We start from the raw sequence: 23488 nt of genomic DNA on the forward strand, positions 1-23488 counted from the left end.
TAACATTTTTTTTTTATTCTACAAGAGATTATTCCTGCAGTCACACTGCATTGTGTAAATTATGAACATCCTCTCAAACATGCAATGGGTACAATAAAAAATATTTTTGATATCTGTTTGCTGAGTAGTGACTGAAAGCTGTTGAAACTAAGGAAAATAAATCAATTTTCAATGTTAGGAAGTTTTTGTGTAAAGAGTAAAGAGGGACGTTTGTTCCTGTTTTATTTCCTCAACGAGATTTAAAGTGTTACCTGGGTTTTTTTTTATACATTTATCTTTTGTTGATTTCTACATTTTTACCTGAACTTTACTTTATGTACAGTATTCGTTACCCTGAATTCAGGTAAAGAGGGAACAATACCATTCATGATAAGCATTGTGGCATATGAATTATAGTTTAAATTAAAAAAATAGATTTTAGTTGTTTAATACTACCTCATGATTTTTGTTTTTTATTTCAGAACAAGCAAAAATAAATCATAAGAATAAGAAAAATACCATCCTATAATCAATATTAATGAACTGCATTTATGTTGCTATTTTCATACCAAAGGATTCCAATTTACTTTATATTCAATTCACCACTAACCTGCAAGACCAACCTCAGTGACACACAGCTGTTATTTTTCTTTGAAGCTTACCCGGAGAAGCTACTGTATAAAAATGATTGGTTGAAAGTGGAAAAGATATGATGCAAAAATTGGGCCTTTAAAATCCCCATGAAATCAAAGACACATCCCTTTCCAGCAGCTATTAATTCTTCTGTAAGTAATGTGGGTCTCAAAGCATTAACGTTACAGATGTCCCTGACAAATGCAGGTTATAGAGAACATGGTGCAGAGTCCTCAATGCCCTATGATGATATGAGGGTTATTTGATGTACAGTAGGTAAAGCCACACTGATGATTTGCTGAAGATTTCAAATTGGGAGGTGGAATTAAAAAAATCAAAATTATACATTTAATAGAAAGCAGAAAAAACAGCAAAAATATAACATATTGCATGTTTTATTTGTGATGTATATCATTATTTCTGAACAAAATTATGACAAGAATGGAAGAAAGCTGCATCAGCAATTTGGAATAATGTAATTACACTGTAATAATGTTGGAATAATGTAATTACACACATGACATAAATCCTCATACGAAGAGTTGAACAGAGATGTGATAAGCAGGTTATGCATCATATTGAAAAAAACAATTATTATCATTGAGTTTTTTTTATTTCACATAGTCCAAATATATTGTTACATTTTTTTATAATTGCAAATATGTTTTGTTTTTTGGTTTCATTGTGAGTACTGTATATATAATACACTAAATGATTTATAATCACAACACTTTATTTTCACCCTCAATTATTACATTTTAATAATTATAAGTTATTTATATATTTATAATATTTTGTTACCACAATTGTGTTTGTATGCATTTTGAGCTTTATCCAGAAAATTGAGCAATTTAATACTCACGAACTTATAGCTTATACCATAAAACATACTGTAGAGGTATACCCTGTATGTACTGTATGTATTCGCTTTACATAATGTGGAATCATTCTATGAGACTTAAAACTACAGTAAGTGGAAAAATGTTTGTAACCATCACCTGAATATACTGTACAATATATAATGTCTAAATTCCTTCAAAATTGTAAAAGGAAAGTGGGCGTCAAAATCTACTATTATTGAAATTCAACTATTATTTTACTGTATATGATATTTTATCCTTGAACTGCAGTTATTTTCAGCTTTTTCTTTATTTGCAGCTGATAGCTACAGTATGTCACTAGACATCTGTTCAGATATATTTCTGTGTCTTAGTTATTACTCTGGATACAATGGCACACAAGATTTACAGGTTCAGATACAATCCACTTCTGTTTCAAGTATTGGGAAACTCAATTATTCGGTGTTCCTCGGCTTAAAAGTCACCCCAGGTCTCTTTAAAGGAATATTTCTGAAATTCTGCACTACAACCGCTAACATGATTTCACTTGGGATATATTCACAGATGTCAGTAGGGTCCATTTCAGCTTGAAAATGGATGCATTTCCTGAAAATACTTAGCTGAAATAATATAATTCTATATTGCAAATGTATTAATAAAATTAACAAAAGACAAATGTTTCATTGACCACATATGAGTAATGGTTTTCTTTGTCTCTTATTTTCATAATCAATGAGACTGGGTTAAATACCACTAGAACGTTTTCCTAATTGTACTTCAGTCTGTGACAGAGACTTTTTATTAGCATGGGAATGATGCAATTATGTTGATTAATATATTTCTCTACAATTGCCTCCAGTCACTGTCCTTTAGGGTAGGACTATGCAGGAGTGAACTCCGACAGCACTGCAATGTGACTTCTGTATAATTATCATGACAGAATGACTGGCGATGGTAAAGCAACAAAAATGACTATGATTTTTAATCAGGCAAAAACAAATGGCTTTTTGAGTACTGATACCTGGATAAGGTTACAGTAAGAAATACATTTTCAACACAGAAAAAAATGTAAATATCCACTATGTCTCATACAAAACATACATTAATACACAGAATTTAAAGATGTGTTTATACACTAAAATGACTTTACAGTTTCTACAGCTTAATTTTGTCTTGTAATTTTAATAGCTCTATGTTAGTTGTTTCCTTGTGTGTTTTCATTGCTGTAATAGAGCTTAGATAAGATATAATTGAGTCACTCTTCCACTTTTCTTGGTAATCAGAGATTAATGCCTTCTGTTTAAATCTTCTGGTTCTTTTTTCAGACACCTTTTTTATTCTAACCCCCTTAACATTGATACTGTAGGTTAATCAAAATAGGATACAGGTGTTTCAAAAGGCTGTTAAAATTGTACTTTTTTTTGTACACAGTCGATGATCTGCTCGAGCTGAAAAGATTTAAGTGCAATATTTTGTAACCACCTATTTCCTGTTATCTTTTATGTTTTTATTTTTATTTTACATGTTTTCATGTCTTGCTGCTTATTTTGCTTTCAAGATTTCTTCTTTGACTTTTACGTTTGCTTTTAGATTTTTTTATTTCATGGTAAAATGATAAAACCATACTGAAAAAATATTGCTTCACAGATAAGTGTTGTTTTGTGTAGCATTGTTACTTCCTGGCTTTAGAAAGCAATATCATTTTTTAGCAATTTCTGTAGCCTATTATGTTATATGCTACAAGATGCTTATCCACATAATGAGAGTAATATCAGTGCATTAAAACCTCTTTTTAAGTTGCTCTTCTGCTAGCCAAATTTTAAAATAGCTTGATATAATATGGAGAAGATTTACATTGTTTGCTCCATTCATGATAAATCCATTTATTAAGCAAAATCACACTGTATTAATTTCCCACTTCTTGATACACAGCAGAAAATTCTTCATCATGCTTGCCAATCACAATGAATTGTTTAGCAGTATTAGTTGCCTAACCTGAAATGATCTTGTATAAATATGAATTCATCTATCAGAAGTAACACCTTTCCAGGTTATAGTAATAGTTAAGAGCAGCAGGTGCCATGAATTATCCATATGAATATTAATTAATTCTTCATACAAACAACACTACAAGAGATAGAATGGTCATATGATTTCTAATTCTGTCTTTTCCATGTATAATGCATGTAAGAATGTATTTGTGCAAAAATTTGAAATGGGAGGCTGCAAGATAAGATCACGTTATTATAAACAATTTCTTGCATTAGGAATTTGTCTTTTCGCATACCTCAGCTTGTTCTCCATGAGACACAGACACATAGACAGGGAGAGTCGCTTGGGGTCAGAGTGCAGGGTCAGCCATTGTACAGCGCCCCTGGAGCAGTTGGTGTTAAGGGCCTTGCTCAGGGGCCCAACGGAGTAGGATTTCTCTACTAGCCACGGGATTTGAACCGGCAACTTTCCAACCACAGGCGCAGATCCTTAGCCACAAAGCCACCGCTCCGCCCTTTTTTTATATTTATATTTTTAGATTGTTCTGTCTCTTTTAGTATTGTGATTGGATGACTGGATGATGAGCTAATAGAGGATTCATACTCATAACTCAGAGCAACTGCTGCTCTTTACATAAACCCACTAACATGGAAGAGCCTATTTTGAGTAAGCCCTTTGAGTAAATATGCAGTTTTTTAAACCTGCATGAATCCCTACATCTTTAATTTGATACCTTTTAAGAACGAAATAAATTACACTTGAAATATGTTCTGCCCCTGGTAGAAAAACTCCCATACACATTTTGTTGTAAATCAATATTTAATAAACGAGAAAATGAGAGGCCCAGTGAATGGACTGAAGGGGACTGTTCTGTCAAAGCACACATTCTGCACCAAAGATCCTAGAGGATTTTTTTTCCTAGCAGATTATAAACATAAATCAAAATGACATTAATATTATGTGCCCACTATTAAATCTGAAACAAACCAAATTGATAGAAAGGCCATAGGCACCAGTCCTATATTTATTGTAGTTTTTATGAAACATTTGTAATCACTTTGATAGCTTTGATCCCAAAGCTAACAACAAAAGAAAAACACCAAAATTCCACCATCCCTATTATTCACCTACAAATCACACAAAATTTAGCCTACAAATTTTGTACTTCTACTTATTTTATACATTTTTTTTCTGCTGATCAAATACTTTTTTCACCTCTTGAAAATGAAAATTACATTTTCTAGTAGATGGAACCCCCTACCACTGCCCTGCTACTATGCTTTTTTTTCTACATGTAACCTGCTTTATTTTAAAACATCATCCATACAATTTGTGTTTGTACTGTAAGAGGAATTTACGTATTAACCAAATGCTTTATAAAACTTAAATAGTATAATTGGAAAATCTGAGTCTCAATATATTTCCATAGTACTTGCTATTTTTGTCTACTTGAGCTTTTCAGAATTTTCTAGAATTCTAAATAAATATTCTAAATATTTACAGTACAGTATATGATATTGCATATATTTTAAGGCTTATGTGAAAAGCAAGTCAAGTTAGAAATATTCACAAATAAGAAGCCCTGGCATTACTTTTCACACTTTGCTAGCATCTGAAGCAAATGTTAGAAATGTCACAAGATTAGATTAGATTAGATTATTCTTTATTGCCACGCAACAGTCAGTACAGCAGAAACACACAGGAGACATACATACAACATATACAGTACAAATTTAAATAGGACAGAAGACAGACAACGGTATCTTTCTTCCACCTGTGTAACCTTGCTCTCTTAGGGCACTAAATAAACTTCAGTTTATCCAGAATTATATAGCATTAAAGCCCTCCTGGTCACATATAAGAAAGATATTTGATTTCTTGCCCTGGATTCAATTCTTGATATGCTGTCAGTGCCAGATTTCCCATTAGTCACCTTAGGCACAGTGCCTAGGGCCTACAGAATTTGTAGGGCCTACGAAGGAGGGAAACACCAGGGACTAACGAAAAACAAGCTGAAACAACATGCTTGCGATCGACTCTAGGTGCTCCAAATTAATAATCAAAAGCTATCTAGCGGCTGTTCTAGAAACTAGAAGTATCAAAGTGATGGTCGCTCGACTCGCTCCATCAATCACGTGGTTTAGCATTAGAATAGTTTAAAGTGCATCACGTCAATTGACGTAATTCTTTTTGCACATTTCGGAGTGAAAGTTCTAGGTCCTACGAACAGCAAAACCTGGCCCTGGGTTCTGTCTGCGTGGAGTATGTACTGTATATTCTCCTTGTGTTCAAGTGGGTTTTCTCCAGGTGCTGTAGTTTCCTCGCACAGCCTAAGGACGTACTGGTAGGCTAATTGGCTTCTGAGATAATTAGCCCAGGTGTATGTGCATACAGTAGCTGTGTATGTATGGTGGTGCCCTGCAATGGACTTGCATCCCATCCAGGATGTATTCTACCTTGTGTCCGTTTCTCACAGTGATAGGCTCCAGCTCCCCAATGACCCTGTATTAGATAGAACAGTTAGAAAATGAGTGGATTGATCTTACTGTTTTGGCTTCATTTTATTTTAGGGGGTTGTTGTATTTGTATTGTAAACAGCTTTGCATCTGAGATCCGATGAGACTTTCTAACTTTGTCAAAGACCAGCTTACACACAATTGCAATAGAGCCTTCAATGTGCAGCACCAAAACACTGTGGAATTTACTCCCTAATTCCATTAGTGTCGACAATTTCAAATGACTTAAAGACCCATAATTTTACTAAAGCTTTTAATGCATCATTTAGTTTTGTTCTTGGTTTTACTATGTGAATTTGTAAGGTGGTTTTTCATTTTGTTTCTGTTGTGTATTACATATTTGCTATTTTACAGCACTTAAAGTGTTTTGAAATGTGCTCATTAATAGAACTGAATTATTAGTAGTAATTTTATAATATAAGTACACAAGTATAAGAGTCATGCTATCAAATAACTACTCCTATTGTAAAAATGTTGGTAGCAAAAAACAAAAGTTTGCCAAATATGAGTAAGGAATGTAAAATAAAAGTGAACCACAAAAGCTTACATGATTATATTTAAAACAAATCACAGTTGTTCTTTTCTTACGTAGCTTTTTCTTTTTCAATGTATTTTGTTATGTTTCTTTATCATCTTATAATTGAAGCTTGAATAAAGTTATATACTGATTCAATACAATTTGAAAAGCTTTCCGAAGGGTTGCTATATTTTGTTCAATATTTTACTCTTCTATAGAAAAGACCTGAATTTGTAACTATATTTTTTGGAGATTACATCTTTATTTACTTTTCCTAGGATTATGCTGAGAAGGAAAAGACTATGGCAAAAGCTTTAGAAGACCTAAAGGCCAACTTCTATTGCAAACTGTGCGACAAGCAGTACTACAAACACCAGGAGTTCGACAATCACATTAATTCATATGATCATGCACACAAGCAGGTAATGCCCCTTTATGATTTGTGAACCTTCTTTGACTACAAAATAATCTATTGTGTTTAGAGAATATTTTGATACAGAAAAGGAAGCTTTTCGCATCAGATACTCTGTTTTCGATATAAAATTATTTTATCAAAAAGTGTCAAAAACGTATCACTTTGTTTTACTTACTTCCTTACTTTTACTTACTTTAATTGACTTTCTTTTGGAGTCTGTATATATTCCTTAGGTGAAAAAAGCAATTAAGAAAACAAAAATGTCTATGATCTTTGTGTTTGCATACTGTATTCTTTGTATCAATACATTTGTGTTTGGACATTTGGAGGGATAAAAATAAGTTAATGTTCAAGTAGTCCCATATCATTAATTCTGTGGATTGTATCTCCCAAAACGAGGTGCATGGTTTCTTTATTAAAATTGTCTGCCTGGTGACTCTTCAGCTTAGAATCACTAATAAGTGAATGTATTGTTACCACACTAAATTACTGAAACACAGGTTGCTGTGTGCCAGAGAAGGATTTCTTCACTAGTTACTAGAAATACACGAACACCGCTTATTGGTTACTTAGTACTGACAGATGCTGCCGATATGTTAAGTGCTACTGTGTTAGTTATCCAGAAAAATGCCTTTAGCTTAAATTTTTGATTTTGATAAACTCTTAGTCACATCAGTAATAATAGTGTTAGTTCTCATTACAATGCTAGATATTTGAAAGGGGTTAACGAAAAGTGTGAGGAACATACAGTAAGACTTTTTCCTACTGTTCTTTATTCTCATGTGAGACCTGATCATAAGTTACATAAGAGTTCATTACAGAATCATTTTTTTATTTTTTAATTTCCTAATGTATAAGTAGTCTAAGGGTTGGAAACAAATTCACACCTCTTGATTCTTTTTCTTTTATGGGACACTGAGAGGCAATTTTTTTGCAACAATATTTTTGCTGCTTCTCTCCTTATGACAAATATTCTGTTCTTTTGCCCCCTTTGAAATTTTGCTCTCAGTTCCGTGTTCTTGGCTGAAACATGTTCCTCTTCATAGTTTTACTGGGAAATTTGAAAAAAGCCATTAAAATAATTATGAAAAGTTCAGTTAGTGAAAAGGATTAATATGACCACTGAGTTTTACAAAATTGAAGTTACATTTGTAATTATTTAATTTCCATGGTAAATTGTGTTAGTCTTAAAAGTTAAAAGTTACAGCCATTATGTGGGTTATAATTTATTAAATATTAATTCTCCATTACAATTTAATGAACTAAATGTCCTTTTCAATGTAGAATGCATTTAGCTTCATAATTAGGTTTCGGAAACCCTAATTAGAATTTGTACATAGTTATAAAAATGAAAAATAGGATATGCCAATGTAATACACTTATTATAGCAGAATAATTTGTTTTTTCTATATTACTCATTATATAATATACTGTATAATTTTGGATGAAACATAACAATACCGTCAATTATGCCAGTGGGTTCATTAAAAAATGTTAGCCAAATTGTCTACAAATTGTTTGCACATTTTGTTTATTTTAATAATCGACATTGTGTTTTACGAGGAATAACAGAATACACTTTGGATATTATTCAGAAAAATGAACACTGTGTCCAAATCACACTATTAAGATACTAACAGCTTTTTTTTAACCTTTTAACCATATTTATAAAACCACTGTCAATGAGTGTCTAAATCTTACTATATAGTGAGCTATGATCACAGATGAGGAATTCAAATTAATATCACAGAAAGACAAAGAGACAAAATTCTCTACTCAAGTGAAGGGTTTGAAGAAAAGACATAAATCATTTGAATAATAGAGAAAATATATTTACCCAAATAGTAATGGCCATCTTCATATGATTTGGAAAATATAAGTGAAAATGGGAATTAATATTATTTTTGTTCACTCGAGGGACAATCCTAATGTATTGTTTAAAACAACGCAAGATGCTTTACAAATAAGTGAAGGTCATTTGACATGTCTTGCTTGTTTGATTGCTGGAAACAAATTGATAACAAGGATTTCATCCACCCATTTTTTTCAAAGAAATGGTAGTATCAGCTTCAACGATATGGCTGGGTAACTTATTCTAGACATCCACAAAGCTTTATGTGAAGAGGTGTTCTTAGTTTTTAAAAGCATTCAGATTCATTTTGTTTTGACTGGGTTGTATTTCTCTGCTGAATTTGAAGAATTCACCATAGTTTGCTTTACCAATGACTCAGAATTCTGAATACTTGAATCAAGTCCCCTCATAGTCCTCTCTGTTCAAAACTAAAAACATTCAAGACTTTTAGCTTGACAAATATATAGTAAAGTAAAAGATTATTTTGAACATGGATAATGCAGTATAATGTGTTGATCAAGATTACACACAGTGTTCCAACAAGTGTATTTTACAATTTAAGTATTACATTCTTTGATTTAAATTATGCACTTTATAAAGTAAAGTAATAATTGCTTGTATGTTGTGTTTTATTTTAAGTATCACATTTCATATTTGTACTGTAGGTTTATTATTTCTACCTGTACATAATACTCTGCATCTGTTAACTTACTGTATATCATCTGCCAACTGTGCCCAGTCTTTAATTTTATCTAAACATTTTTCTAATTTCTTTATTAATTTTCCAATTTCTATAATGTTTGTTAATCCTACTAATTTAGTATTATCTGCAGACCTAACCAGTGTAAACTATGCTTGAATCCACATCATTGATATGAATTGAATTCACTATGCCTGAATCCAAATCATAGATAAAGTATAAATCAAGAAGTGGTCCTAACACGGATCCCTGTGGTACAACAACAATTACATCACCCCGCTTTAAGCAATCACTTTTTATCTGTACTCTCTGTTTCCTGCTCTTATCCAGTTCTTTAATATTTTATGAGGAACAAGCACCTTCTGAAGTCCAAACATATATCATATCCTTGGTTTGCATTGTTTACTGCTGTTACCTGTTCAAAAAACTGTAACAGGCAAGACCTGCTGCATATGTTCTGAACATGTGTTAACTATTCCCTAGAATTCCATTTCCATACAGATAATCCTCTAGTTTATTTCTAATTATTGATTCTACAGCCTTGCATGTGATAGAAGCAAGTCTTATAGGTTTATAATTACTAGATTAAGTTTTGTCACCCTTTGCATGGATGAATGCTACATAAGGAATTTTCCAGTCAATAGGTATTAATGGCAATATTAAACACTGGTTTATCAATCATGTGAAAATGGAATTAAACAGCATCAAACTTCCCCTTTGACAAACCTATAATAATACAGCAAGCAGTAGAGTACAGTATGTGATAATTTCTTCTGTACTGTATTTCCAATACTGTATAACCATTTCAGCAAAGATTACAGGTTACATATTCATAAATGTATTAAATAAAGTTATATTTCATTTTAAAACTTTTATACTTCTTATATATTTTTTCCAATTATTATTCAATTAGGAAAGATGGACAAGTGCCCTTTCTAGACCTCAATAGGAACATAATTTTAGCATTAGCCAACAGCTTCTATTTTCTGCAAGGCAGTTTCTCTCAGACAAGCACATTAAACTCTGATCTGTACAACCCACACAAAATCAGCAGTGTGTAAATGTTATCCAGAAGGGATCAAATCGGTTACCCCTGTGAGCCTATTGTAAGAACGGAAGCCAGTTAACATGACAAAATTATATCTGATGTGACCGGATGACTTTCTCAGCTATGAATCCAAATGACTATAAATGCAATCATTGAAGCTGCTTCAAATAAGAAAGGTTACAGCAGCACTGAACTATATATAACATCTGGTTGCCTGAGCAGAATGTTTAATGGTCATGAAATTCCCTTGGCTGCTTACAAATATAGCACAGGTGAAAACTTTTAAAACACTAGGCGATGCAAAGTGCAACTGAAACCGAGAGAGATTTTGTTCATTTTTCTTCACTCTATTCCTTGTTCCACTCCTGAATAGTCAGAGGAGTCTTGAACAATCCTATAATATTTGTCAATATACAGATTAGGAAGGCTTAGTAAAACGAGAATGACTGTAAGGAAGAATATTAACACAAATTGTCTTTAAAACCCACACTCCACCTCTGTGTACTTGGAACTATAAGATTCTGGGATGGTCTAGTACTCTATGCCAGGAATAACCAACAGTTTCAATATTCAAATTATTACTCTTAATACATAGAAATAATATTTGTCTAAAACAGTATAGTATAACTATCCCAGATGTTTTAAATGTTTACACATTTCACTCATGGTGAAAATATTCAATTGTTATTGTTACACGAATTTGTGCTGCATGCTACAGCTTGAGCAATAATGATGACAATTTAGAGTTGGAAAACATTTGTCAAGAAGAATGGAAATAAGACTATTTTAAGAGCATTCTCACAAGCCCAAATATTCCAGAATGTGAAGATAAGGTATGTTTTTTCCAGCAAAGACTGGGACAAACACATTTCATCATGCATCCACAGTGACATACTGTTTAGCTCTACTGGAGCCTGAATTCAATTTTAGTTTGAGGCACATGGGTCTGTAGAGTTTGCATGTCAACCCCGTTTGTTTGCCTGGTTTTTGAGGTATTCTGAGGACCTCTTACAGGCATGTAAGGCACTGTACAATATGTACATTACAGGTACAGTACAAGTAAAGGGATGCACATTATATTTGATTGGCTACACTCTATAGTTCCTTTTCTTGGGCTAGTCTCAAGGGGATTTCATGCCTTGGGAGAAGCAGGAAACATGAAACCAAATCGGCAAAACGGGCTATTTGGCTTCCTTCTATTTGTGTCCTCTATGATGTTCTTATCCTCTCAGAAAATCACTATTTTACTCTGATGCCAAATTGTACCCCACATCACAGCTGAAATATGTCATGGGCTGCAGTCTCTGGGCTGTTGCTAGTGACTCACACTTTGAGCTGTTGCCTAGTTGTGATTATTAAATTAAACTTGACTAGTTGTTTTTTAAATTTGATCTTTAAAAATATTTCATGATTGTTTTTGCTTGCTATGAAATACAAAATTACTGTTTTCAGTTTCCCAAATCGTTGTTTTTTCTTGTTTCTTTTTTAGGATTATTAGGTGTTTATTTAGAGGTTTTTTGCAAGGAGCTAAGGCTATCTTTTCATAATTATAATTTCATATCCCAATACAGTTAAATGGCAGAGTCATAGTATTTTAGCTGTCCTTTGGTATTAATATTGTATCTATATTTTTTTGTAGATCATTATAAAACTGTTGCATTATTAGGGACCAATACATGTTTAAGATTAAACGTTTTTACTCTTTGGTGACCATGACAATAAAACTGCTTATTTGAGTTTCTGATATCCAGTGAGAAAAATCCAATGACACAGCAGTAGCCGTTAATTGGTGGCATGCAGAGAAATGGTATGGGAAAAGGCATTGATTGATAGCCCTGTAGGAGCTGCACAACAGCAGACAAATCACATGGCTGTGATATCATGGGTCAAACTTAGTGCAGGATGGGGGGGAGTGGGGGTCTGCGAAGTGACTCAATCGTTAAAGGCACTCGTTTGAGTGGTCATTGGGTTCTGTGATCCAGGATTCTGGTTTCAGGTTTTACCAAGTTTCATCAAGGGTAGGGATGAATTATTTGACCAGAGTCCTGTCAGCTCCAGCCCCAGATTACCTCTTGTGACCTGCTGGATGCTTGCAAGATTGTGGTGCCATAAGCAAGGGATGCCCCTCTTTTCCAGTCAGTGTCAAGATGCCTGTAGGAGCTTGAGTGGTCTGCAACATCTTAATAATTGAATGTGGTCCAAAGGTGGGTGAGTCTAAATTGTCTGCTTACACTTCTTATTTCACCCCACATGGGTCTGTAGGGCTCACAGCTGTAACCTGAGACATGAAAATACACAAGCAACATCAGCACACTGAGTGCAAATAGAGTCAATGGCAACTTCAAGCAGCAGAGAGATAAATGAATATACTTTTGTATTTATGTAACCATTATCTTTATTGTTAAAGCACTTTGTGATAATTTTTGATAGGTTTAGTATGATGTCATCACACAGAAAACTGTTAGTACAGTATGTCTGTTATTCCAGCACGCCTTTACAGGAAATAATGAGTAGAAATATTGTACCTGTCAAATAAGTAGAAATACTGGACCTGTAAGTTTTCACACAAATATAAATATTAATTGTTTCATTCAGAAGTACAGAAAGCAAGTTAAACAATTCCACAATGAGTTGATACATACAGTATGAAAATACCTATAAAAAGAAGACATTATGTGATGTAGTAGCTCAGTATGTCTTAATGTGTCAAGGTTTTTTTTTTTCCAGGGCTCAATGATAGTTCTTGTGTATTAGATATGTGATGGTCAGCATCCTTCCATACATGTGTCCTCTGTACCCATGAGGCTTCTCACAAGACAAAAAAATACTGTTGGGGTTTCCGCTGCTTTGTTTTCTCTTTTAGATGTCTCGTGTAAAATAACAGAAAGTGGAAATGGTCACTAAAAGTAACTGTAGCTGTTGCCACGGTTACAGTTTGATATGTTGCATCATTTCAGCTATCTACAGTACGTGATTATACAGCTTTTGTGGGGAAATCCTAGCATGCTTTTATCACTCTATGGTTTGCATACCATGCTGGTAAGGTGTAGAAAAATAATCCATGGAAACATGGTATAATTCACACGAGTTATGCAGAGGGTACCACTTATGAACAACTTCTTTACAGATGACAGGGAAAAGACATATAATACCACTTTGAGATTCAAAACAGATAAGAAATAGAACTGGGAAGCCAAGTGTAAATGCTCATCTAATGGTATTATTTTAAATAAATTGGGCAATTTCATGCAATTGAGCAATCTCATTTGAAACTACTTTTCATTTATGTAGAAAATGGGTTTGATGAAGCATAACATTAGCATGTAAACACCTTTATTACCTTCTTTAATACTGAAGACATTCTGAATCGCAGCTGGTGTGTTTCTGAATGTCTCATAAAACTAGATAACTACTCTGAATAATGGATGGTTCTGAAAAAAGATTCTCTGTAAAGTGACTTTTAAAACACATTTTAAGGAAAATAAGCACACAAACTAACAATTCTTTATACATTTGGAGATCTAAAAAAATTATCTCTTTTTTTTTTCAACAGCGACTTAAAGAACTGAAACACAGAGAGTTTGCCAGAAATGTTGCTTCTAAATCAAGAAAAGACGAAAAGAAGCAGGAAAAAGCTCTTAAACGTTTACATGAACTGGCAGAACAACGGAAAGAGGTTCGATGGTGGGTGCAGATCTTTTATGATGATTACTGAAAATACTTTAGAATGACTTTTTTAATGAATAGAGACTTGTCAATGTATAGTTTTTAAATAGGAAACTTTTTACGTTAGTGTTTAAGCAATATTAAATTTGTCTAATTTTAAGAAAGTAAAACTTGTGGTTTATGAATGTTTTGACATTTTCTTCTGGATGTTTCTGTTTTATGTTAACATTAAGCCTTTTTTGTCTGTATCTCAGCGCTCCAGGAAGTGGACCAATGTTTAAGTCTACTACTGTGGCCGTGGAAGATAGCTTTAAGGAAATGTACAATGGAACCCATTCATTTGGTGATGGGAAAACAGAACACATCAAAGTGATTCCTCCATGTGGTGCAGGAGAAGTTAAGGACGTACCCCCTGTCCAGCTTGCCTGCCAGAGTGAACAATTTGAAGGACCACATGACAGCACAACAAAGAAACAAGGCTATGGACAAAAAATTGGGTTTTCCTTTTCATTTCCAAAGAAAGCGCCTGTCAAACTTGAATCATCTGCAGCAGTCTTCTGTGAGAACGCTGAGGAAGGATCAATGAAACTAAGCTTTAGACAGAAAAACAGGGTAGTTCTGAGTGACTGCAATATAGCCAGTACCCCTACAGCAGAAAAAGGACAAAATTACAGGGAAGAAATTCACATCGCTGACGATCAACAAGAAAATTTCAGCAACAAAAGTGCCACTTCACAGGTCCAAAGGCCATGTGATGTGTCTGTGACACCAAACAGCACAGACCCCAATTCAAGTTTATGTACCTTTCTGATTTATCCCGAGGACACAGAAATCTCCTCTTCATCTGAATTGCCCACCTTTCTTGAAAATATAAGCAACAAAGAGATTGAACTAGATACAGAAACTTTACCAGATTCTATTGAAAGCAGTGTCAGGGAATTTCAATCAGAAACTAGTGAACAGTTGGCAGAGAGATCAAAAATGGGCATAAACATTTCAGAGGAAAATGGGACTGGGGTTCTGAGTGTTTCACATCTGAATGGTACTAAGATTCCTAGCATAGAGCTGCATAGCTCAGAGTCCACTGAAAAAGTTACAAACCCCACAGATAAAAACCCATGTATATTTGTGAAGCCAAATAAACCTTTTTCCTCAGTCTTGAGTAAAGATGGGACAACTATACTTCAGTGGCCCTCAGAAATGTTGACTTTTACAAAAACAGAGCCCCCTTTATCCTACAGCTGTAATCCTCTTCATTTTGACTTTAAATCTTCAAGGTATAAAGCTGAATCAGAGAGTAACAAGGGAAAAGCAACTGAATCACATGCTGTTAAGCCAGCAGTAAAAGATCCCCTGACAGATGATAATTCTTGCGTTAGCACAGCTCTTAGGGGTACAGAAAAGCTCTCACATTGTGATAAGCACAGCACAAAGCCTTCAGATGGCTGTGGCTACAATCCTATGCAAAAAGATATTGATTTTGCAAAGCAAAATATCAATTTTCAGGAGCCAGGTGAATCTTTGCAAAGAAATAACAATCAGTCACATGAACGACACTCAAGCATAGATACTAGACAGAAAAAGCACAAACACTCTAGTAAGTTTTCAAAAAATTGGAAAAAAATTTCAGACAAATCTTGGAAACGGGACAGGCAAGACTACCGAACTTGCCAAAGGAGGAGAAGGAGGAAAGCAATGTATCATCTTAATGAAACACAAAAGGCAAGAAACAAAAATGAGATTGATACAGAGAAATATAAGCATTTCCCCAAACAGGGAAAGAGTATAGACGGATTTAATGACCAATTTGGAAGTGACAGTTCAGCAGAAGTTGAGCCATTAGAAGAGTCAAAGCAATCACATCAAAATCAAGAGCAAAATGGCAGTGGCAGTAACAAAGCGATGGATACAGCAAGAATGAAGACGAAAGCAGCAGGTAGCATAAACAGCACAGCAGGCACTGAAACATTTTTTAATGAAAGCTGCACTGATCATGAAGTGGTACTCAGGAGCAGTGAAAAAAATCTATATAATCCATCAACAGAGCAGATGAACACAACGGGACGCTGCACATATTGCTGTGATATGCCTTGCAAAGAAAACACATGCATTATCCATGGAAGGTCAGATGAAGTGCCTCTGAGATGTGGAGAAGAAAACAACATACAACATACCCAATTCTTAAAAAGAAGACATGGGTGTCAAAATGAATTAGAAGAGCCATGTTTGAAACGAAGGTTGTGCATGACATGTACTTCGTTGGGTAAAAGTTCCTGTGCTCTAAAGAGACCTGGTGTTTATAAACAGAGTAGGAGAAGGAAAAGAAGGAGAAAAATTAATGCAGGGAATCAGAGTGTATGTATGGAAAGTCTTTCTAGAAATTCTGGAATGGAAACAACTGAGTCTGAAAATGGATTGACAACTGTTTTTCCAGAGGTTAATGGAAGCTCTGAAAGTTCCTGCAATCTCTTAACTGATCATTTTGAAAAAAATGTGATCCAAGAAGTGGTTATGTACACTGAGTGTGTTAGTAATTCCACACCGTCTCAGGTTGTGAGCTCCTCCAACAACGATAGCACTTCACGCGAATCGTTGCTTGTGAAGCAAGCTGATCAAACAGAGAGCTCTAGCTTTGTAACTGAGAGTAAAAACACAAGTCCAAATTATAATCAAAACATAAGACCAGAAATGAGAAATGAGAAGGGTTCTGAAAAAACATGTTTTGAAAAGCAGTCGTGCAAAGAAGTGATGCAGTTTAGAGGACAAGATTTAGAAACCGTCGCTCGCAGCCATTCATGTCAGTTCAGGCCTAACAGCCACCATCAGAAATGTCATCAGACTTTTCAGTGTCAAGATGCAAAAATCAACTATGAGAGTGTGAGGTCAGCACAGATGACTGGGTCTTTCCCAGATTCTTGCCAAAGTTTACTGCTTTCTTCGGAGGACATGGAGAAACACAAAACCCTGCACGTCCAAGCCCACAGGCAAGCGTTCCATGCACAGAGGTTTCCTGCCATGTTGAAACCAATCCTTGCAGCTCCCCCCCTTCCTGTGTCACCTCCTGTTCTACATCCTGTGCACCTGCCCCAGCCCATGTCCTCTGCCTCCATCACGATCCAGCACACCATCTTCCAGCATCACACTGCTGCCATGGCAGCGGCGACATGTTCCTTCCTCCAGCCCCAACCCCAGATCGTTCGACAGGTCTTTCCGTTGCCTCGACCACCTCTGCCTCATTTGCCTTTAGGAGCAGAAATGTGCCCAGGTAGCCACCATCCCTTCATACCAGCTTCTCAGCTGCCAGTGGTGGCACCAGCTGCACTGCATCCGACCTCCCTGACCATCCACGCTTTACCACGCTCCGCAGTGTTTTCACCAATGCTTCCTTCACACCCGGCTGTCATTCCATTGCAATCTCTGTTCTAATATTAGATTTTAGAAATGTTTGTCTACACCATTACTAGATTGTTTCAGCTTATTCAAAATGTATTAACATTTGTTTTCTTTTAAATTGATTTAATAGTTGCTATGCTATTTAGTATTACAGATTAATCCCAAGCCCTAAAGTATTAGTCACATTTAATGTGTTTTTGTTTTGCTGCAGTTAATGGAGGTAATACTAGGGCAACAAAAGAGAAAGATGTTTTAAAACGGTCTATAATTTAAAAAAATGTTTCTTTTGTAACCAGATTTCATTATGCACAATGACATTATATTATTATATTTTTACTAATGAAGAACTAAAATAGAAATTGGAGGTGAATGAAGTGCAATGAAAATAGCAAGTAACAGACGTGTTTCTATCATACATAGTGGTATGGTATTGTCCTCCATTACAGTGTTACATTGTCATATTAGAGTATTTGTAAATAAAAGTGAATTTTAGAATACTATGATTTCTGTCTTTATCTACAATAAAATGTTTTTAGGGCAGAAAAAATCAATATTTTCCACCTGTGCACAGTTATTTTACAGGGTGTTTTCATTTGTAAGTGGTTGTTAACTTTACTGTTTTTAAGTTCACAAAAACATGTAGTCATACACAATATATTGCCTTATTACATGGACACGTATTTTCAAATTCTGTAAATGCATCTATCTGAAAACTTGCTTGTTAAACAGTACAGTCACCTGGCAGCTTTTTATTTTGGAAATGTTAAAACAAAATGCCAAACTGCAGGATATTATCTGACAATAGTTTAAGAATCAGATCTGCTCTGTTCCTGATTATGTTGTTTGTGGAATGCTCAATGCAGTTATGCGCTTTATGCAATGATACTGCAATGTATTAGGCCTATATGCCAAAATATTCGTATTCTTGGAATGTTGTTTGCCCACTGATTGGCACCTCAGGGTGCTAATTCCATTGCTATATACAAGGAGGATATTTTTATAAAAACAGCATGAAGTGACCAAGTGGCTTTATAATATAAATCCTCAAAACAACACTGTACATTAATTACCAGCCCTGTTTATGGATTCATGACCATGTACTTGATATAAAAGACTGAAAGACACTCAGCATTAATGTATGTATGTACTCAACTGAAATTGCTGTAACATGAAAAGTTGTACATGTTGTACATCTGATGTATTTTTAATCTCCCTGTAAAATTTATTGTAAAATATGTTACTGTTTTTATTGTGTAGGGTACCTTGTATGTACTGAATATTTAGATAAAACAGAATAATTATGTTTTATACTCAAATTTATCAACATGATAATAAAAAAATTGGATTGTCAATGGATGTTGTCCTGAGTAAAACTAAAATAAATAGCAGCATATACATTCTAAGAGGCTTTGTAGAAGTCATCTCAGTTCATAAACACACAAATGCAAAAAAAGAGAATTGGAGAACACATTTACTGACTACTGGTATGGTGTCATTTTGTATTAGCAGGGCACAGAAAACATTAAAAAGACAAAATGATGGCATTTGTGCTTTAATATTATGATACATCAAATAGTTGCAGGGCAACATAACAACAAAGATATTATTCAGGCAGGATAAGTCATACAATAGTTGTTTGTTAAATCTTACATTCCTGGACTTTGGGCCTGCCCTGCTACTCAAGGCAGCTTCACCCTCACAGCTTGATGTTTAATACACAGCAATCCACTAGCAATCCATTGGCAGGAGGCAAAATGCCGACATGCCCCTTAATTGGATCCAGGTAAAAAATTACATGGAGGCTAGCAGGGAGTTTAATTAATATACACTGCACTTCTCATCATAATGTGTTTATTTATGAAATATTTCCAAGTTACTTATCTGGCAGTGTGATCGTACAGTATATGTCAAAAATGAAAAGTGAACTGAATGTATGTACACATGCAGCCACTCAGAACACATGGTATTTCTTCCAAACGCGTTACCTCTAATGCAGCACACTGCTTTAGTTATTCACTGGCCAAAGACAATCAATAGGTAGGATAGTGAAATGATTGCTTCATTTAATCTGTTTCTCTACTATGCATGTTTAAATCTGCTTAATATGGAATATTAATATGGAATTTAGCAACTAAAGAGAAATTTTAGTGAAAATAAAAACAACAGAAGTATAACGTAATAAACGTTATGGAGTCATCTCCCTGATATCTAATACTCCTCATTACCACTGTTGGCTTAAATGATTATGAATGTAAGGTGAATATTTAATGTACTGTGATATATAAAATTACTAACAATGTCAATGTAAATATCATAATAACTATAATTTAGAGTTATGAGTGTATTTAAGATTTGATTATAAAATATACTGTATTAGACACTTTCAAGTAAAAAGAACGTTAAATTTAATAATTTAAATAAATTTAGCTGATCTACGAGTCATTTTATTTACAATTGGTTTCAATTTACCTTCAAAGTAGAATCACAAAGAAAATAAAAATAGATATAATAATTGTTATTAAAAATGTTGGAAAGTTACTTTGATGCATAAAATGTTTATGAAGAAAGTGGAATTCTGTTGTGTACTTTTTTATATTTAGCTACCACTACCATCTACTGTATGTACATTAGGTATACAGTATATTACATATGACTTTAAGCCAATTATGTAAAATATATTTTTCATGATGAAAATTTAAAGTTAAATTGTTTCCTGATTACTCATTGCTAAAATTTGCATTAAGACAAAATATAGATAATCTCAATGTGGATGTAAACCTGAAAGAAGCACATTGCGTTCACAACAAGCTAAAGTATAATGATAAACTATTTTTATATATCCAACTGACTGATTTTGTTGTTGTAAAATAGCTTTACTTTCTTTGTAAATTAATTAAATCTTTGTAAATTATTAAAAGTCTAAAAAGTATACAACATAATGAAAAAGATTGTCTCAGAGGGCTCAGTATACTGGGATTTGAAACCAGGCATTTTCTGGCAACAGCCCAAATTCTCCCACACACCACATTAAGCATGCACTGTGCCACCTGGTGGTTTTACAAAAGAGTACAGGAAGACAACAGAATATTTTACAAAAAAGTGCAGTGTGGTATGATGTGCTGAGGTGTGCGCACCATGAATTGATGCATTATCTGGCACACATTCTGAGTGGCTGGATCTGTATGTGCTTTAACTTTTTGTGTTGTATGTCAGAGGAAAAAAGCATGTTTCCTACTGTACATGTATCATCGCTTCACTTGATTGTTCATACTCTATTATCACAAGAACTAAGTAAATTTGTTAGTGTTGGATGTCACTTGAAACTGTGAGTAGTCTCATATTCAGTCATAAATTTAGAAGTTCCAAATGTCCACAGCCATGTATTGCTTTCCAAACACAGAAGCATAAAATTAAGGATGCTGTGAAGAATTAGAATACTATACATGAATTATATTATAACAAGCAAGACCTGAGATATTACATATCAAATTTCTAACCCTGTGCTTTTAAAATATGGGCTGTGATATCAAGTTATTCAATTTTTGTAATCAAAATATTAACAATTTTGCAGGTATTACCATTATTACATAATGCAATTATTTATTAAGGAACTACAGGAAACTACTGAATTGAGCCCCAATATTTACTTGAATTTTAAATATTTTTTTATTTTTATTTTTTCTAAACACCATAAAAAGGGAATTGATCTCTGATAATATGTAATAAAAATAATGTTAAATGAATGTACAGTATGTCAAAACAGTAAGGTAAGAAACAATAATGTTATATTCTTAATTTTCACCCAACATACCTTCTGAGAACATTATTATGCTTAAGCCCATTATGAAACTGTAGTATTTTGATAAAGTCATAACACTGATGTACACTGCTCATGTACCTCATTCTCTTACGTACAGTCTTGGAAAATTGTATTTTCAGTAGTTATTTAGACTGTCTTAATGAACCTTAACAAATGCAACAGAATGACTGAAAATGTATACATGGAAAACAAATGATTGGAGAGAGGGGGCAGAAGATACTAAAAAACGTTTAACAGTTTAGTAAGGCAAACAGTTCAGGTGTTCATAAACACCCTGTGGGATTGGACTAGGTTAAAACAAGTGATTTTCTTTTTTCCTCAACTACAAATAGTGCCCACTCTTTTCAGAAGTAAGCAGTTTTGCCTAATTAGTGATTCTAATTCTGACTAGATATCTGTTTCATGTTAACGAAAATTCTTCCATTTTAACCTCATTCTAAAAAACTGAAGCCTTTCTCTGGGATCTTTGATAACACATACAAATAAGCAAAAAACAAATAAAATAGCAGCTGTGACTGCTGCAATATGATTCTGCAGAAAGCTTCCCAGGGGCTCAAACTCTTATAATTTGTCCTTATTCCTGATTTGGATTGGAAAACATTATTATACAGTATAAGCCTTGAAAAAGTATTAAAACCCATGTTTAAATAACACACTGTAGTATTTCTACATAAATAATCCTGAAATTGTACCAGTATTCAGTATGTTCAATAGCTGGAATTCCATTTAGCAAATATAGTGAAATCATGAACTACAACTAATTTTACCAACTTTGTTGTACTGCTGAATAAACTGAATAGTGAATGTATTATACTACAGCTCACCCAGCCACCCAGTTCTTTGCTGGTTTTATGAATCCACAGTTTAGTAGTATTTTAGGTATTGTGTATTACACTAACTCTTTAATTACTGTACATACATATTGTGGGAATAGATTCCACAATGATCTTTGAAAATGCTTTTTTATAATCATTGGAATGGAGCCTTCAGTGCAGCTCCTATTTACTCTTCCATAATCACAGAGGTGGGAACACTGGAAGTTAGAATTTATCTAAAAATTATAGGTCCCTTATTACCATTCACTGCTATCATTGGTATTCTAAGGTTCTACTTTTACTACTACTTTTCATATTAGTAGGATTTAATAACCTACAAATTTGCCTTGCCTCCATTATATCCAAATCTGTCAAATAAGAAAATTCAAACGTGATACAAGCCTTTAAATTGAAAACCTAAAACTTTGTAAGTCTGATACATATTACAGCCATGTTCAGTATAGCATTGCTTTTTACAAATAGGTGTAAAAGCCTTACTGACATTGACTGCTTTCCAGTTGACTGCCATTTATTTCATGAAAAAAAATCGTATGGGTCAGAGACTCTTAACATTCTTTTATTCTTCTCAATATCTTATGATATAGTTGAATTGCCATGCCACAGCTGTTCCACAGATTGCTTTTATGTCTGTGGTTTCAAGTTGTGTTCATAGTCCCCTTAGATTCCTTTATTGATTCAGCTGTCATTGAATTACAGATTGTATGACTGGTCTTTTGATGACTCCTGTCAAAAAATAGACTTGTGGGCCGATAGTATTTCCAGGCATTTTTGAAAAATGAGTTTCAGCAAACTTCTTTAAAGATAGTAATAGTAATAACTTTAACATTTAAAAAACATTCAAACAAAACCACATTACAAAATATTTCTAGTCTTGGAGCGTATTTATTCTGACAGTGGTGTTAGTCTGACATCTGGAGTATGATTTCTATATTCTAACTATGCTTAAAAATGGTCTAAAGTAGAAATATAAGGATGTATAAAATAATACAAAAATACTTGTTACAACTAATTGTTGTCATTTAAAGTATACCAGTACAGTTTTAACAACATAACACATTCTTAATGTTGGTGAAGCTGTTCTATTATTTTATAAAAGATTATATAAGACTGGTATTTAACTGAAAGCAATTTGGAAAATGAATAACAGCAAAAGCTGATCAACAGTGATTTGTGACCAGGACAGCTTAAAAGCAAAGGGCATAGTTTTCTGAAAGTCAGTGCTATATGTTACTGTATGTCCCTTAGAGAGGCCTCATTGAGTCTTATAGAGACTCATTGATTG

General features: G+C 33.9%; 1 protein-coding gene across 2 annotated transcripts in view; it reads left to right on the plus strand.

Annotated features, from left to right (window-relative positions):
* Positions 1 to 18902, plus strand: part of znf804a (zinc finger protein 804A) — a 72682-nt gene extending 53780 nt beyond the window's left edge. Inside the window, exons 3-5 of one of the 2 annotated variants that reach the window (XM_088930545.1) lie at positions 6806 to 6898; positions 14045 to 14175; positions 14412 to 18902. In XM_088930545.1, coding sequence (XP_088786671.1) covers positions 6806 to 6898; positions 14045 to 14175; positions 14412 to 17583 — 3396 coding nt within the window. In that variant the 3' untranslated portion in view covers positions 17584 to 18902. Of the gene's footprint in view, positions 1 to 6754; positions 6899 to 14044; positions 14176 to 14411 lie in introns of both variants that reach the window. The other variant, XM_088930544.1, reaches the window with a different exon arrangement.
* Positions 18903 to 23488: the final 4586 nt, after the last annotated feature.

This window comes from Atractosteus spatula, chromosome 13, assembly GCF_055471065.1.
Source record: "Atractosteus spatula isolate fAtrSpa1 chromosome 13, fAtrSpa1.hap1, whole genome shotgun sequence".
NCBI classification, from domain to species: domain Eukaryota; kingdom Metazoa; phylum Chordata; class Actinopteri; order Semionotiformes; family Lepisosteidae; genus Atractosteus; species Atractosteus spatula.